General features: G+C 35.0%; 1 protein-coding gene across 1 annotated transcript; it reads left to right on the top strand.

Moving 5' to 3' along the window:
• Window positions 1-1678: 1678 nt before the first annotated feature.
• Window positions 1679-10108, top strand: Start1 (Steroidogenic acute regulatory protein-like). Its single transcript, XM_076527299.1, has 11 exons — window positions 1679-1914; window positions 5497-5766; window positions 6969-7049; window positions 7119-7196; window positions 7329-7382; window positions 7449-7581; window positions 7949-8100; window positions 8159-8311; window positions 8379-8483; window positions 8962-9137; window positions 9241-10108. The coding sequence occupies exons 2-11, from the start codon at window positions 5536-5538 to the stop codon at window positions 9458-9460; spliced, it is 1383 nt and encodes a 460-aa protein (XP_076383414.1). The 5' UTR covers window positions 1679-1914; window positions 5497-5535; the 3' UTR covers window positions 9461-10108.
• Window positions 10109-14352: the final 4244 nt, after the last annotated feature.

Here is a 14352-nt window from a genome sequence, read left to right as displayed (position 1 = left end):
CTATAATAATATATATAATAATATATTGTATAATAAATATACAATACATATCGCAACAAGTATGCGATCACTGTACTCGCGAAATTGAGAAAACTATTGATAAAAGTGGAGCATGCGACTCACATTTCGATGCGACGTGGGCTCTGGAATTCGGAGTAGGAAGAAGTAATAGAAGAACATATATTTGGAAAAATTACTAGAAGTCACCACTAGAATGACCATTGCTGACCACTTGGATGACCGCTACTGACCACGGGAGTGGACCAAAGGTCAGTAGCAGTCATCTTGGGAGTCCACCCTAAGCAATAACTTTGAGCAAAACCGGTAACAGAGAGGTCACTAACTTCAACGAACATTGATCGCGTGATCGACGATGATCGATAATTTCGATTATTTCAAATTATTTAATGTTCGTAACAATTTATTTTGCAAGAATGCTATCCAGTGCTCGCAAGACAACTTTATCGTATAAATTGTTTCTAAAAAAAATATCGGCGAGATTTAGTTAATAAGAGACTTTTACTTGCACAAATCGATCGATTAGTTATTAAATCGAATTTTTTTCGTTAATAAATTTATTATTTCTCGGCTCTTAATATTTACAACAATTCTGTTTGTTAGAAGCATGGTCAAGCACCCCACTGGCTATTTTGGCATTTAATTTGTTAGTGAAAATAATCGGTAGAATCAGACACATAGTGTAATTTCTCAAACACGAAAGTTTTGAGAACACGTGGGTGTTAACGAATGCAAAAGAATATTTAATTACCTAAAGTCAAGAATGATTATATTTTTACATATTTTTAGGGGAAATTTCATTGCAATATCTCCAGTGGTTCAAAAGTTATAAGATAATGTGACTGCATTTCTCGATCCGGAGAATATTTCTATTTGAATTGAGCTTCTTTTTCATTCCTAATAGTAAACGCTGGTGGCTCCATCTCGTATTTATCAAGCAGCAATACATCTCTTGATAATACCATGTATATAACGAAATCTGTACAACAGATACCGACCTGCTGTATCCGTAAAGTAGCCCCTTAATGAGACAGTGATAATTAATCCGAAATAATTCCTTATATTCGATATGTATAGGAAAATTTAAAGCAAGAATGATTTAATTTTAGTTAAACTTTTACATTGAAAAAAATATTATTTTTTGTCATGTCAAAGTCTGCGAGGTGTTTTGTATAAGAATGGACATAACACTTCGTAGACTTTGACATGACAAAAAATAATATTTTTTTCAATGTAAAAGTTTAACTAAAATTAAATCATTCTTGCTTTAAATTTTCCTATACATATCGAGTATAAGGAATTATTTAGGATTAATTATCACTGTCTCATTAAGGGGCTACTTTACGGATACAGCAGGTCGGTATGTGTTGTACAGATTTCGTTATATAATCTTACCGTCTCGTTGGGTAAGATTTGTCAAACTGCAGAATAAAACAATGCAGTTATATAGTGAAAGTTATATGCAGTTATATGAAATAATGTCCATTCTTATACAATATTTCATCTACGATAGAACATTTCACTATAATAACTGCATTGTTTTATTCTGCAGTTTGATAAGTCTTACCCAACGAGACGGTAAGATTTCATAATAGTTCGTGTAGCTCACACTGGCTTTAACGTGGCGCTAATGAGAATATGGATGCTAGTCTATCACATGGCGCCGCCATCACTCGAGTGTAAAGTGTAAGCATCTGCAGGCATCTCATGTATATAAATTACTATATTTGATTGTGTTTATCCTACCACGGAAATTTTGACGTTCGTTGTGTGCTTTAAATTTAATTAAATCTGCCCGGAAATCGTGTTCAACGAAACAATGCGTAAATGCTACGTGTTGACGGTCGATTCTTCACCAACCCGAATGGATTTATAAGAATTTACAGGAGCTGAACGGTAAACAAAAGTCATTGATCACACGCCACCCATTTTTCAATACAAAACGAATTTTTCAGCTTAATTACTTCGTGTTATGATTGCATGACTTTACTCGTACACTTTGCCACATAATCTACACAGTATCAGTGCTTGAAAAAGTCGTCACGCTCCGAAAGTAAACGAATGTAATATCCTGTTGGCTATTTTGAGGTTAGAATCTGTCTTTAATATCAATTGGAGCTTTGTTATCAATAGGTACACATATCATTGTATTCATTCATATACGTAATTTTGATGAATATACTTAGAATACTCAATGATTTTCTTTTGATGAAATGATTTTTAGTATTCGTATGTCATCGATCTTGTAACAATTCTATTGTGCATCATTATTAGAACTTAAAATTATCATATGATTCAATTTGGTACAAAAGATTTTTTTATTATGTTTTGAGACAAATTCGATTCACGGGGAATAGAGTCAATCATTATTTAAGTTATTATACATTGTCCTCAAGCTTGGTATCTTTTAAATTATTTATTTTCATACTGTTTGTAAAAAAAGACGAGAGAATAATATTTTTAAATTTGTAACAATCCTAATCGGTAGATTAGGAACTAGAATTAGCAATATATAAATATTTGAACTGATTAAAGGTTTCTACAGTCTATCAACTATAGATATCGAAACTGCATTTTGTCAAACAGCTATCGTAAAATAAGCTGTAACCGTGATAATCTTTGTTCTTTGATACCCGTTTATCGTAACTTGATCTGCTCTGATGCCTCATTGTTAGGATCAATATCTTTTCTTTGTCGTTCCGTTTTTGTATCCCCAATAATAATTAATGTGCAATAATGTTGCAAACATTATTTCGAGAATTTTGCGTAAACGATTACATCTCACCGATTCCGCTGATTTTTAAATATATTGTTAGGTTGAAGATATGTATTCCTGAGATATGAAAACGAAAAAATTGTTGAGAATTTTGGGTTTTACAACAATTTTCAATTTCATCAAAATCCTTTCGATGTGGTACCTTTTATGAATAATTACCATTATCTCAAATATTTTAACTTTTTAAAACATTCTAACTTCTACGATTTTTAGAACTTAACTGACTTTAATAATATTAGTACTTTATGGTAACATAATGTACTTTCAAAGTACTGAAAGAGATTATCTCTCACACAATGTCTGATGGATCATTTCGTTTAAGGATGATCCGTGTAGCAAACTCCTCTGACAATAACTCTTATCGATTTAATGTAAACAATGATGTCAGATCAGTCGTTGTAAAAAGATAAAATGTACAAATGCAATCACTACAACGAAAAACTAATTAGGGGATGCATTTTCCTTAGTACAAAATTCTCTCAATAAAAAGGTATCGTGTATAATATTAATGATGATATAAAATATTATTAATGAGTATGTAATAATCGATATTCTTTCAATCAAATAAAATAACTTGAAACCAAAAAATCATTTTATTCAGACTTCCATAATATACTGCGAATTTTTATATTCACGAACCTAACCTCCCTCTACTCTAATTGACGGGTGATTCTCTATAGACATCATGGAAAGAATTTTCTATTGTTACAGCCATACTAGACAAAATTGAATACAACGTATCCTATATAACAATTGAAATGATCGAGAGCAATGAAATCGCTTTCTTTACCGGGTTTATTGACCGACGAACAGATTCCAAATTTTTATTCAACCAAATCTTAACATTTTGATAACTTTGTACGTACGTATATATATATAGATTCACGCAATGTAATAAGCAGTTACAATATCACAATATCGCGGAAACTAGAATCATTTATCGTCGGAAACGTTGGTCAAGGTCCACATGCAGGAAAAAGATAACGAAAATAATACTATTGCTCTAAGCCGGTGCTCGGAATGCTTCGGAACGCAGCATTGGGCTCCGCCTCCTGACACAGCCGATGAAAGCAACGCGGGGAGCGAGGCGCTGCGGCGGTAGTCAGGAGGCGGAGCCCAATGTTGCGTTCCGAGGCATTCCAAGTACTGCTCCGAGGCCTAAAGCAGGGCTCGGAACGCTTCGGAACGCAACATTGCAACGGAAAGGGCTACGCCTCCTGGTGTAAATATGTTACGTTCCGAAGCGTTTCGAGTCCTGCCCTAGAACATCGATCTTTCTTCCTTTGTTTTCAAACCAGCAGCGGTTGCTTCTTGTCGTGCCGCTAATGTTCTATCCGAAAGAAGTTTGAAAACTCGTTTTATTTAAATTATTTCATTGAAACGGAAAATTTTCTTCATTTATAATATTCGAATACGATTTAGTAAATTCGTTCGCAGCGTTTTGGTCTGCCGATTATTTTTCGCCATAAACAACTCAGATAGCGATCGACCTGAAAATTTGTCTTCATTTTTTAACCACTCGTGCAATAGAATTGCATCAGAATTGAGTTGAGTATTTCATTTTTCGACTTTTTCCTCGTACATTTAAATACAATAGAGCCTCGATTATCCGAGTTGATGTGGACCGAGACTAGCTCGGATAATACGGGATCGATGAATATTCATACATCGTGCAACAAAATCATAAAAACCATTTTGATGATTTAATATCGTAGATGTGTATTTAGGTTTAATCACCTAATTGTACAATTAAGTGACTATTTATTAAACTTTTGAAAACAATGACGTTTCGTTCCGTAGATGTTTTCGAAACGTATTCGAATAATCGAGATTAAAGTTCAAACCACCTTGGATAATGAAGAATTTCTATTAAACGGGACTCGGATAATGGAGACTCCACACACACACACACACACACACGCGCGCGCGCGCGCACTGTATTTCAAAGCAGCTCTTCAGATTCTATTTATACAGGATGTTCCAAAATTATATGTCATGACCACCATAGTTTTCGAGAAACATTACACTAATAGTGTTTCCATTTGCCGGCGTCATAAGGGCGTTTCTCGCGTTCGCGTACACCCCGAAGTCGTCAAAAAACCGGTCATTCCTACTGAAAGACGAACACCGAATTGGTGGGAATGCAAAAAGATATAGAATATAATATAATAAATATAGAATATATATAAATAGTGTAGCAAAAAATTGACCCACGCGCAGTGTTCTTAGAGAAATAAGTTACGCGAGGAGTCGAGTAGGTGACGTATGCGCCGGGAGTCCGGTACAGCGGCGTGACGTGTTTTTACTAGCGTTACAATTCTGAATTACGATCAGACAGAAGCATTACATCACATGTCGTGATCGTAGTTTAGAATTATAATGTTCACGCGGTAGACACGTCACGCTGCAACTTATTTTCGTAAGAACACTGCCTACGCGTCGTTACTTGACCCCTTTGACATCGGCAAATGGAAACTCTGGATCTTAGTTCTGCATGTTTACCATCATTTTACTGTGCATGTCGCACTACAGTAGCTGGATCCACTATGCACATGTAAACAGTTGTTGATTATCTTATGTCATGATTCAAGATCCATTATTGCTGCAGAAAAATGACAATCGACGTCGGTTGCATTGGCCAATTGAAACGAGACCGGCTAAGTGAAAGTATTATTAACTCGAGCGACAATTGTTATTTCCAGACCAGCATTGGGGACATCGAAGGGTGGCGCAACAGGAGGATGGCTTCGGACGAGGTCCAAATTATGACGGAAGCTCTGCTCGGCGGATCCGTAAATTCTGAAAGAAGTTCGTACACCCAGATGGCCCGCAGTCCGGATATCATTCTCAGAGAGGATCTTATTGCGGGCGCGATGCAGAATGGAAGGATGTCGAAAGTCAGGCGATTTTTCTGCCTGTTCGTCACCTTCGACCTCCTGCTCACCTTCCTCATGTGGCTCATTTGCACAATGGTATTGTCTCGTTCCTGAAAATGGAAAAGCTAAAAGCTTTTCTCGATGACATTTTACTCTCATATTATATATATATTTTATGCTCATATAGGATTCTACGATAATAATTCATCTATTTTGAGGGGAGGGACGTGTGAAAATTAATTTATGATATTTGAAAAATGATAAGAAATGAATATTCAGATTTGATTATGAATAACAATTATTATTTTGCGATAAAAAATTGAAATGTTGAACCTATCCGCTCGAATCACTACTCTGAGGCGTCACTAAAAATGATTACAACAGAATTCGTAATAAATTTATGAAAACAGAATGTCAGTAAGAACATATACAGGCACCTACAAATCGTGTCAATGTAAACATTCTCGGGAAAGTCATTGTTTACCGAGTGGACCCATCGAAATTTGAAGCACTTATTTAGAATACAGATTATAAAAACAATGAAAGAACACATGAGAACTGAATATTAATCCTGCAAAAGGCGATATTGTTTTGAACTTTGCAAATACCTTTGTGTTACCAACATGTACAGTTAATTCTCTCCAATTGTCCCTCAGCTTGTAAACAAAAATAGACAATTTGGGAAGAGGAGATACGATTATTCAAGCCTCGCGGCTCGTGTTTATAGTTGTTGATAATAAGCGACTATAAAAACGAGCTACGAGGGATCGAATAATCGTATCTCCTCTTCCCAAACTGTCCAGTTTTGTTTACAAGCTGAGGGACAATTGAAAAGAATTTTTCTGTATAATGCTCCGTAGACTTGAAGTCCCGCGGGACAACGCGCAATGCATTCTTGCCACGGGACTTCAAGTCAGTGGAGCACTATATATTATTAGTATATGTATACATATACATATAGTGGATATAGTATATACCAGGGGTAGCCGAACTTTTGATCACTACGGGTGATCTGTTTTTTTAAATTATGGGCGGCGGTCTATCAACATCGTATGTTAAGTGATCATAAGAAAAGCAGTAATTACAGCATAAATAATATCAGACAGACGGGCGACTAGGAATAGTTACGCGGTCGGCGCTTTGACCACCCCTGGTATATACATTATACATTGTATTGTATTGTATATAGTGGCTAGGAGTATATTTTGTTTGTCCAGGTATCTCAGATGTTCGGTTCAAATAACCGGTTTTACTTATTTTACTCAAAAATGACTTATAACACCTATAACTATTTGCAGATTGCTGGTGAAAATCTCGAGTCCGCGTTCATGAATCAAGTAGTCCATTATCACATAAAAACTTCATTGTTCGACATTGTTGTAAGTACCTGCGCAAATTTCCGTTTTATGCTATGGAAACATAAAGTCTCAGGAGTTTTACCTTTGCAGATGGCGGCGATCTGTAGGTTCGTAATTTTGCTACTGTTCTACGCGCTGCTTCACCTGAATCATTGGTTGTTCATAGCTGTGAGTACTGAAGGTTCATTTGAATTATTCGCTACGTTGGGTTTTATATATGTGTATCAGAAAAGTGTAATGTTCCGTGGAGGTTTATGGTTGATTTTGGTATTAAAGACAAATATATAACGCTTGTTGTAGCTGACAACTGCCACCACGTGTGCTTTCTTAATCACCAAAGTGTTTCTTTTTGACGTAAGTGCCACACAGCACCGACCGCACCCGAATAAAATCGCTATTAACCAAAGATGTTGTTTCTAGTGGTCGAAATGCGCTCAGCCAGTATTCCAAGTCCTCCTCATCCTCTCATCTTTCGTGTTGCCTTGGGTGGAAGCATGGTTCTTCGATATACGTGTGTTGCCACAAGAAATGCAGGCTAGAAATTGGATTCGAAGTACGCATTCTCAGAAATATATTAGTTTAACACGTTGACTGCAACAGGATAATCCGTGATTAATCTTTTTGCAGTTATTGAGATGTTTATTTAACTACTGACGTAATTAAACAATCCTCCTTAGTCAACAGAAGCTACAAATAGTATTGCTTAAAATTTATATTATATTATATCTATTAAAATTTAACAACATTTTTCTAGTTTACGATTATTCTCATATTATGTGTATTCGAATATTTTATAACAGTTACCTTCTGAACAAGCTCAAAAGCTATTGACGTCTATATATGATCGACGTGGTAGTCCACGTGTTAAAACGTTGTCCGAAAATTGAACGACTGAAATACAGTTTTTTCTTCGTTCTCAGATTTCGCAGAAGATGAGAGGGAACCGTTATTGCGCGGAGCAGTCTCACAGGGAGCGAGACAGTTTCCCGCCAGAGAACCCATTGTCGTCTTCTTTACTCCCATGAATACTCCCGATACCTCAGATAACGAGGATGATACTGACAGCGTAAAGGTAAGCGAAACACTCGCGGGTTCCGTAATCTCAGAAATAATCTCGTACAAATTGACAGCAAGTACAGTACATAATGAAAGCGAACGTGCTTGGCGAAGATTGTCAGTCTCTGCTGCAGTCGAAGGAATGGCAAATCGAAATGAAACTGCCGAACGGCGATGAAATCTATTACATGGACCGTTCCAAACAGGATAAACTGCGGAAAATAGTGGTAATTTACCAAATCCCGTATGTTCCTCCAAATTCTGCTGCACATCGATGTAATACTATGCTTTTAGGGAACCATCGACACCCCTGCTTCCGTGCTTGCCGATTTATTATTCAACGATATCGATTCGTCACCAACGTGGAACAAGCTGCTCAAGGAGTGCACTAAAATCAAAGTAACGTTCTCCCGATTGCTCACTTTTCTTTACACTTTCACGCTCGGATCGTTAACTTAAAAGTTTGCCAGTAGTTTCGAAAAGAAATAGCGTTGTTTCCTTTATTTCGACGCTGAAATGCGTCACCTGTAACAAATGGATGCCCTCGATTTCATGTGACACTCGATCGTCCAATTGGTAGTCTTGGATTTGACGAAATAGTGTCTTCTGCCGCGATAACGTTAATACGTTCGTTACCATACACGCGTAATGGCGATGACCACGATTTTCTATAGAACATAAAGAATAGCATCTAGAGAATTTATAAATTTTCTCTGGAAATATTTTTCGTCTATTTTATGAGATATTGCATTGTATTTAATAAAGCATCGTAAATATGAAAACTACTGTCGACACAAACCTCGATAACGAACATGCCGACATTACTTTTGTAAATTCATTTGTTTCAATAACTCTTTGTTGTCTATTTGTTGATTAGAATATCGATGAGAACACGGACATAGTATATCAAATAACGCATCCCCAGGCTGCCGGTATCATCGGCGTACGTGATTTTGTTATCTTGAGACATCGTCTTCAGTACGAAAACTGTCACATCATTTGTGGAACGTCAGTGTGCGATGATTCGCTGCCAATTCGCAAGGGCGTCATCAGGTAATGTAATCTAGTCATCTAAAACATGAAACAAAAACTTCGTTAACCATTTATGAAAAGAGACATTTCTGAAATGTCTATAATCTTGGGGTATGTTATCAAGGGCGGAAAACAATCTGACTTGCTGCGCGGCGGAGAACCTGCCCAACGACAAAAACAGGTGTCGGTTCACGTCGATAATTGACACGAATTTAAAAGGCTGGATACCGCAAAAGATCGTGGACACGTCGATGACGAATGCGCTGAAGATCTTCATGAAAAATGTACGGCAATACGTTGCTGAGAAGGACCTACCAATCCCATCCACTTCGAGGAACTTATGATCGCCGCTTTACGCGTCTATATGATCCTAGAAATTTCAAGTTTTTGAACCATATTTTCGATGCGTCGAGAGAAATCCATATCCGTCGCGCAACATCACAGCATTACATCACAGCATTAGTTTTTCCGCGCGTTCTACATTTTCATACGTGTATGTGAATGAACATTGTATGTAGAACATCTCTGTAATGTCTCCCGCACCGGACTGGCAAAAGACAATGGCGCGAGACCTTTCTTTTTACACGCTTACTATTCCACGAATAGGAATTATTACAATACGCGCAATGTATATAATGTGTATGTATAACTTCTTATTTTAGATCCAATTATATATGTACATTAAATTCATACAGATTTTTTAAACTGTTCAATGAAGATGAACGTGCAGCTTCATTGAGCGATTTGGCCTTACCTCGTTAACGTCGCGTTACTAGGCAACACTGACCGTTGTTATAGAGTAGTGGACAAGATTTCTTATTGGCTTTTCAGTAGTGTCACGTGATCGGTGATAAGGTCTACAAACGGATAGGGGATAAAAATGCGACGCTAACGGGGAAGCATTGTAATCAAAGCAGATATTGTACTTTAACTTCTTTATCCTGGAATGCAATATAATTTTCCATCGGCATCTTGATGGTGTCAGTTACACATTTAGGCATTTTATTCCTACACTGCAGTTACCTATGATTTTGTTATAACCTCAGTTCCTATTATTATCATTCAACGCGATTAGTCTCCACGTGTGTTCAATTAAGGACACTGTATTCGAACAAACTTCCATACAATTTTAGTGTACATACATGACCATAGGATTATCGATAAGTCACTGACTCTTATTAATATTTGGATACTCTTTAGAACAGAATAATTTCTTCAATAACGGAATTAACAAAACGTTTTACAATAATTTGTTTCTGCATCAACCGATTTTGATGAAACTCTCAGTATGTAATCGAGAAATTTGCAAAACATATTTTTTAAATTGCCACCTTTAGTATTTTTACCACGACTTCAACCAATTCCAATCATTTACAAATTTTGGTAACGCATCATCCAACTAATTTCATTGACTCTAGAGAAAAGAATTCATATCGTTCCATTTAGTTTGAAATGAATTATTCATTTATTAATAAAAGTTGATATTTGTAGTTAACATAAACTGTTTAGCATCTACATAATTCATAGGAATTTATCATGTATTTATGCATTTAATTATGATTCATCTGCGAACGCAATTATCTCTCTTAGTATTCGCTATATTTTATATTATAAAATCATCGAATTGTGTAAAAAAAACCTGTTATATTCTAAGATTTATAAAATAATTTATGAACATAGATAAATAATTGTATGGGTAATTCGAGAAAATGTTCATATTATTGAACTCAATAAATAAAGTTTGCTATATGTGAATATTCATATGTACATATATGTGTGTATAACATATGTGAATATTCATATATATATGCGTATAGTATATGTGTATAATATATGTGAATGTTCATATACATATGCATATAGTATATGTGAATATTCATATACATATGTATACATATAATATATGTATGTGCTATATACATATTATACATATAATTAGGAGAAGTATAATTCTATTTGCATGTACGAGTTGATAGTGACTTTTTTTTCATTATTTACTATTGTACCGAGTTCAATTAAATTTTTGAAAATATGCACCAAAACGACTGTTTTATTCTGTAGTGTTTTGCTTTATGATTACTGATAGTTGCATAGGCAATGTTAAAATTATTATTTTTAGATACACTCTTCCGTAAACTTCTTGACTTCCGTCCCGCGTCTCGCTCACCAGTAGTCGCTTTTTTCGGCTCGGAGCACATCGGGCGCGTATGCCTGTTATTTTATGCGCGTGCCTGTTTGTGTAGCATTTAGGCGACAGCGGGTGAGCGAGACGCACGACAGGAGTCAGGAGGCGTAGCCCTTCCGGTCGTTACGTTGCGTGCCGATAATTCCGAGCCCTGGTGTAAACTAAACATTGATGCATGGCTCAATAACTTAATAAAGTAGTTGCACTAAAATTTTGTGTACAAATAATTTCAGTACTCTGAAAATATTTAACGTGGAATAATATATCATATTAATTATTTATTCATCATTGCATTTGAGGTATAATCGTTTATGAACTTTGAACTGTGTTTTACATTCGTGTGTGTTTTTATTGTTTGTGTATCAACTGAAAAACTTATAATGATCAATACACTCAATCTCGCTCCCAAAAAATAAAAAATATTTATATTTATCAATCAAATGACGTATTTTATTTTATTGTAATATATTTAATTTTATAAAGTTAGTGTAAATAAATAACGCTTGTGTACGAATAAAAATTGTATGAGGATAATAAAACTGAGGAACCATATATTTTTTTTTCCTAAACGAACTTCGTACAGTTTTATTAGCATTAGAAATAAACTCAATAATCGCTCTTTGAAAGTATATAAACAAATACCAATAATTAACTTTTGTAACGCAATTAGTTAATTTTTGATCAAGAATATCTTTCAATATTGTGTTTCTCTGTATCGTCAATATGGCAGATCTCGCACACACGCAGACGTATGAAATTGGTGCTGATAATTAATAGCTACTTGATTACCGTAATCAGACGGTCTAGCAATTACGACTGACACCTACCATCTACAATGCAATGGTTAGCAAGCATTTAGCATTCGTGTTGCAGAACGTTAAATCTAAAATATCCATCACTTGCCGAATAAATCTTGTATGAAAAAATTGATTACTCCAGCAGTTAATAAATATTCATTGCTGCGATAATGCATCCAGAATACACACATGAACATGGAGTATTAATGTACGCGTTAACGTAGGTCGCACGACGCGACGGATTAATTCGTCTCAATTTCCGGGGCGATTCCCAGCACGTATTTGCTGCACCTTGCGCCACGAATTGCAGCCAACCTGTGCGTATTGTTCCCGCAAATGTAGCATCTCATATGTATACTATGTATTCTGATATGTGACGTTCAGATAGAATCGGCTCTGAGCGCCGACACAATTCGATCGGCCAATCGATTTGCCGTTAACAGTTCCACATTTAGAATTAAAACACCACATGTTCGAAAATACGTTGAATTCATTTCTCAATATTATCTTGTTCCTTTTATAGCTTTTCTTCAAATTCATGAAATTTTCTATTATTACCAGTAAATTTTAACTTTAAAAGCGGCTAACGAAAACAAATAAAATTAATATTATATTAACTTTATCGGAAGTATTTGCATGATTCAAATAAAAGATAGTTCTTTATTCGACGCGAAAATGATTGACTCAATTTTCAGAAAGTGGAACATTTCGAGTGAAAGTGTTCGATTCGACGTCAAAATTGTCATTCATAAGAAATTGTAGTTTTTGATACAACATTGAGTCATTTGACTCGAAGCTGTTAATTTCCGTAATTTAAACAACCGACGACGCGACGCGACGTCTGTGTGACTGCATGATCGCCCTCCATTTATGTACTATGTTTTCTAAATATTTGCCAATCTCTTACGGCTAGTGCAAATAAATATACGTCAGTTGGTTATAACACAATGTGATCAATCACTGTCGCCTCAGAAATTGAATTGTTAACATCGTTTATTGATATATATGACGAATATTTGTCATAGAAACTAGCAAAACGTTCGTAGTTTCATGAACTTTCAAGATGCAAATGATATTGTTTCAATGGATGACAATACTTATAATACGTGCCAATACTATGATTAATTCTTGTCGTTTGATTAGTATTCTGGAAAATTGTTCGAGATAGAGCTCTCACTATCTGAGGATCCAAATATTTAAAGAATCATTACTTACATAGATTCGTTTATAAGAAATTGTTACATACATTCGTTTAAATGATGGATAACATAACTTTGAATTAAATTCTTAGAAGATTAAACTTGATATCAAAATTGGTACAATGAAAAAGTGTTTAAAACGAAGAATCATTGAAATAAACATGCAAGTGTCACATGATAGTTAACGCACACAATTATTATTTGAATAAAAATGTAAACAGACAAATTTCTTGAAAATTTCGCACTCTTTTAACTGATAACAATCAAATTTAAAATCTATTAACGGTTTAAACAATATTTGTTATTTTTATTAAGATGCTAGTTTCTGATATTCGGTTTAGCGTGTTCGCACTGTGAAATACTAAATTTATCTAACACGGAATAACATGTTACACCAAATTGACACTACTGAAGAGGGTAAAAACGATATCAATAAGTAAATAATCAGCTTTATCTGAGAAATTGTAGTTATCTCTCATACAAAAACCAAGATTAATTAAACAAAATCAAACATGAAGCTTAATAAGAATCAGTAGGAACTAATTAAATATTGAAATAAGCAAATATCAATATCTATTGTTCCTTGAATTCTCGGAAACACTGTGTTAACGAAGAAGAAATGAATCACTTTCACGATGTTTACACACAAGCTCTACTATATTTAAAAAACATATGATTACGCTAGATTAAAGCTAGATTAAAGCTAGATTAAAGCTAGATACGCTTATCTGTTACGTATAATATCAGTTTTCATGCAAATAGAAAAGCATGCATTTTTACAACGTTTGCATATGTTGACTAATTGAAACGAATGACAAACGCAACCGACTGCATCTGCTGCCAATAGATAGCAACATCAGAATTTTTAAACATCGTATATCGCATATCATCGTATTTTATAATATAAGTCATTTATTACTTTTGCTATTATAGTAATAAAAACATCAAATATGAGTCCGAACTTGAAGCTGAGTATCGAGTATCCAATCTTCCTTCTCGCACATTTCTCAGAAATAATCGCATCAAATCATGCTTTATACATTAAATGTTTACAC

The sequence above is a fragment of the Megalopta genalis genome, chromosome 19 (assembly GCF_051020955.1).
Source record: "Megalopta genalis isolate 19385.01 chromosome 19, iyMegGena1_principal, whole genome shotgun sequence".
In the NCBI taxonomy this organism is placed as follows: domain Eukaryota; kingdom Metazoa; phylum Arthropoda; class Insecta; order Hymenoptera; family Halictidae; genus Megalopta; species Megalopta genalis.
The sequence above is the reverse complement of the archived record's forward strand: the minus strand, read 5'-3'. Positions and strand labels throughout refer to the sequence as shown.

Excerpts from the sequence above, each read along its gene's own strand:
- Start1 (XM_076527299.1), top strand. The coding sequence starts at position 5,536 with ATGGCTTCGGACGAGGTCCAAATTATGACGGAAGCTCTGCTCGGCGGA. Across the intron at positions 5,767-6,968 it reads TGTGGCTCATTTGCACAATG|ATTGCTGGTGAAAATCTCGA; the intron begins GTATTGTCTCGT and ends AACTATTTGCAG. Across the intron at positions 7,383-7,448 it reads CCAAAGTGTTTCTTTTTGAC|TGGTCGAAATGCGCTCAGCC; the intron begins GTAAGTGCCACA and ends TGTTGTTTCTAG.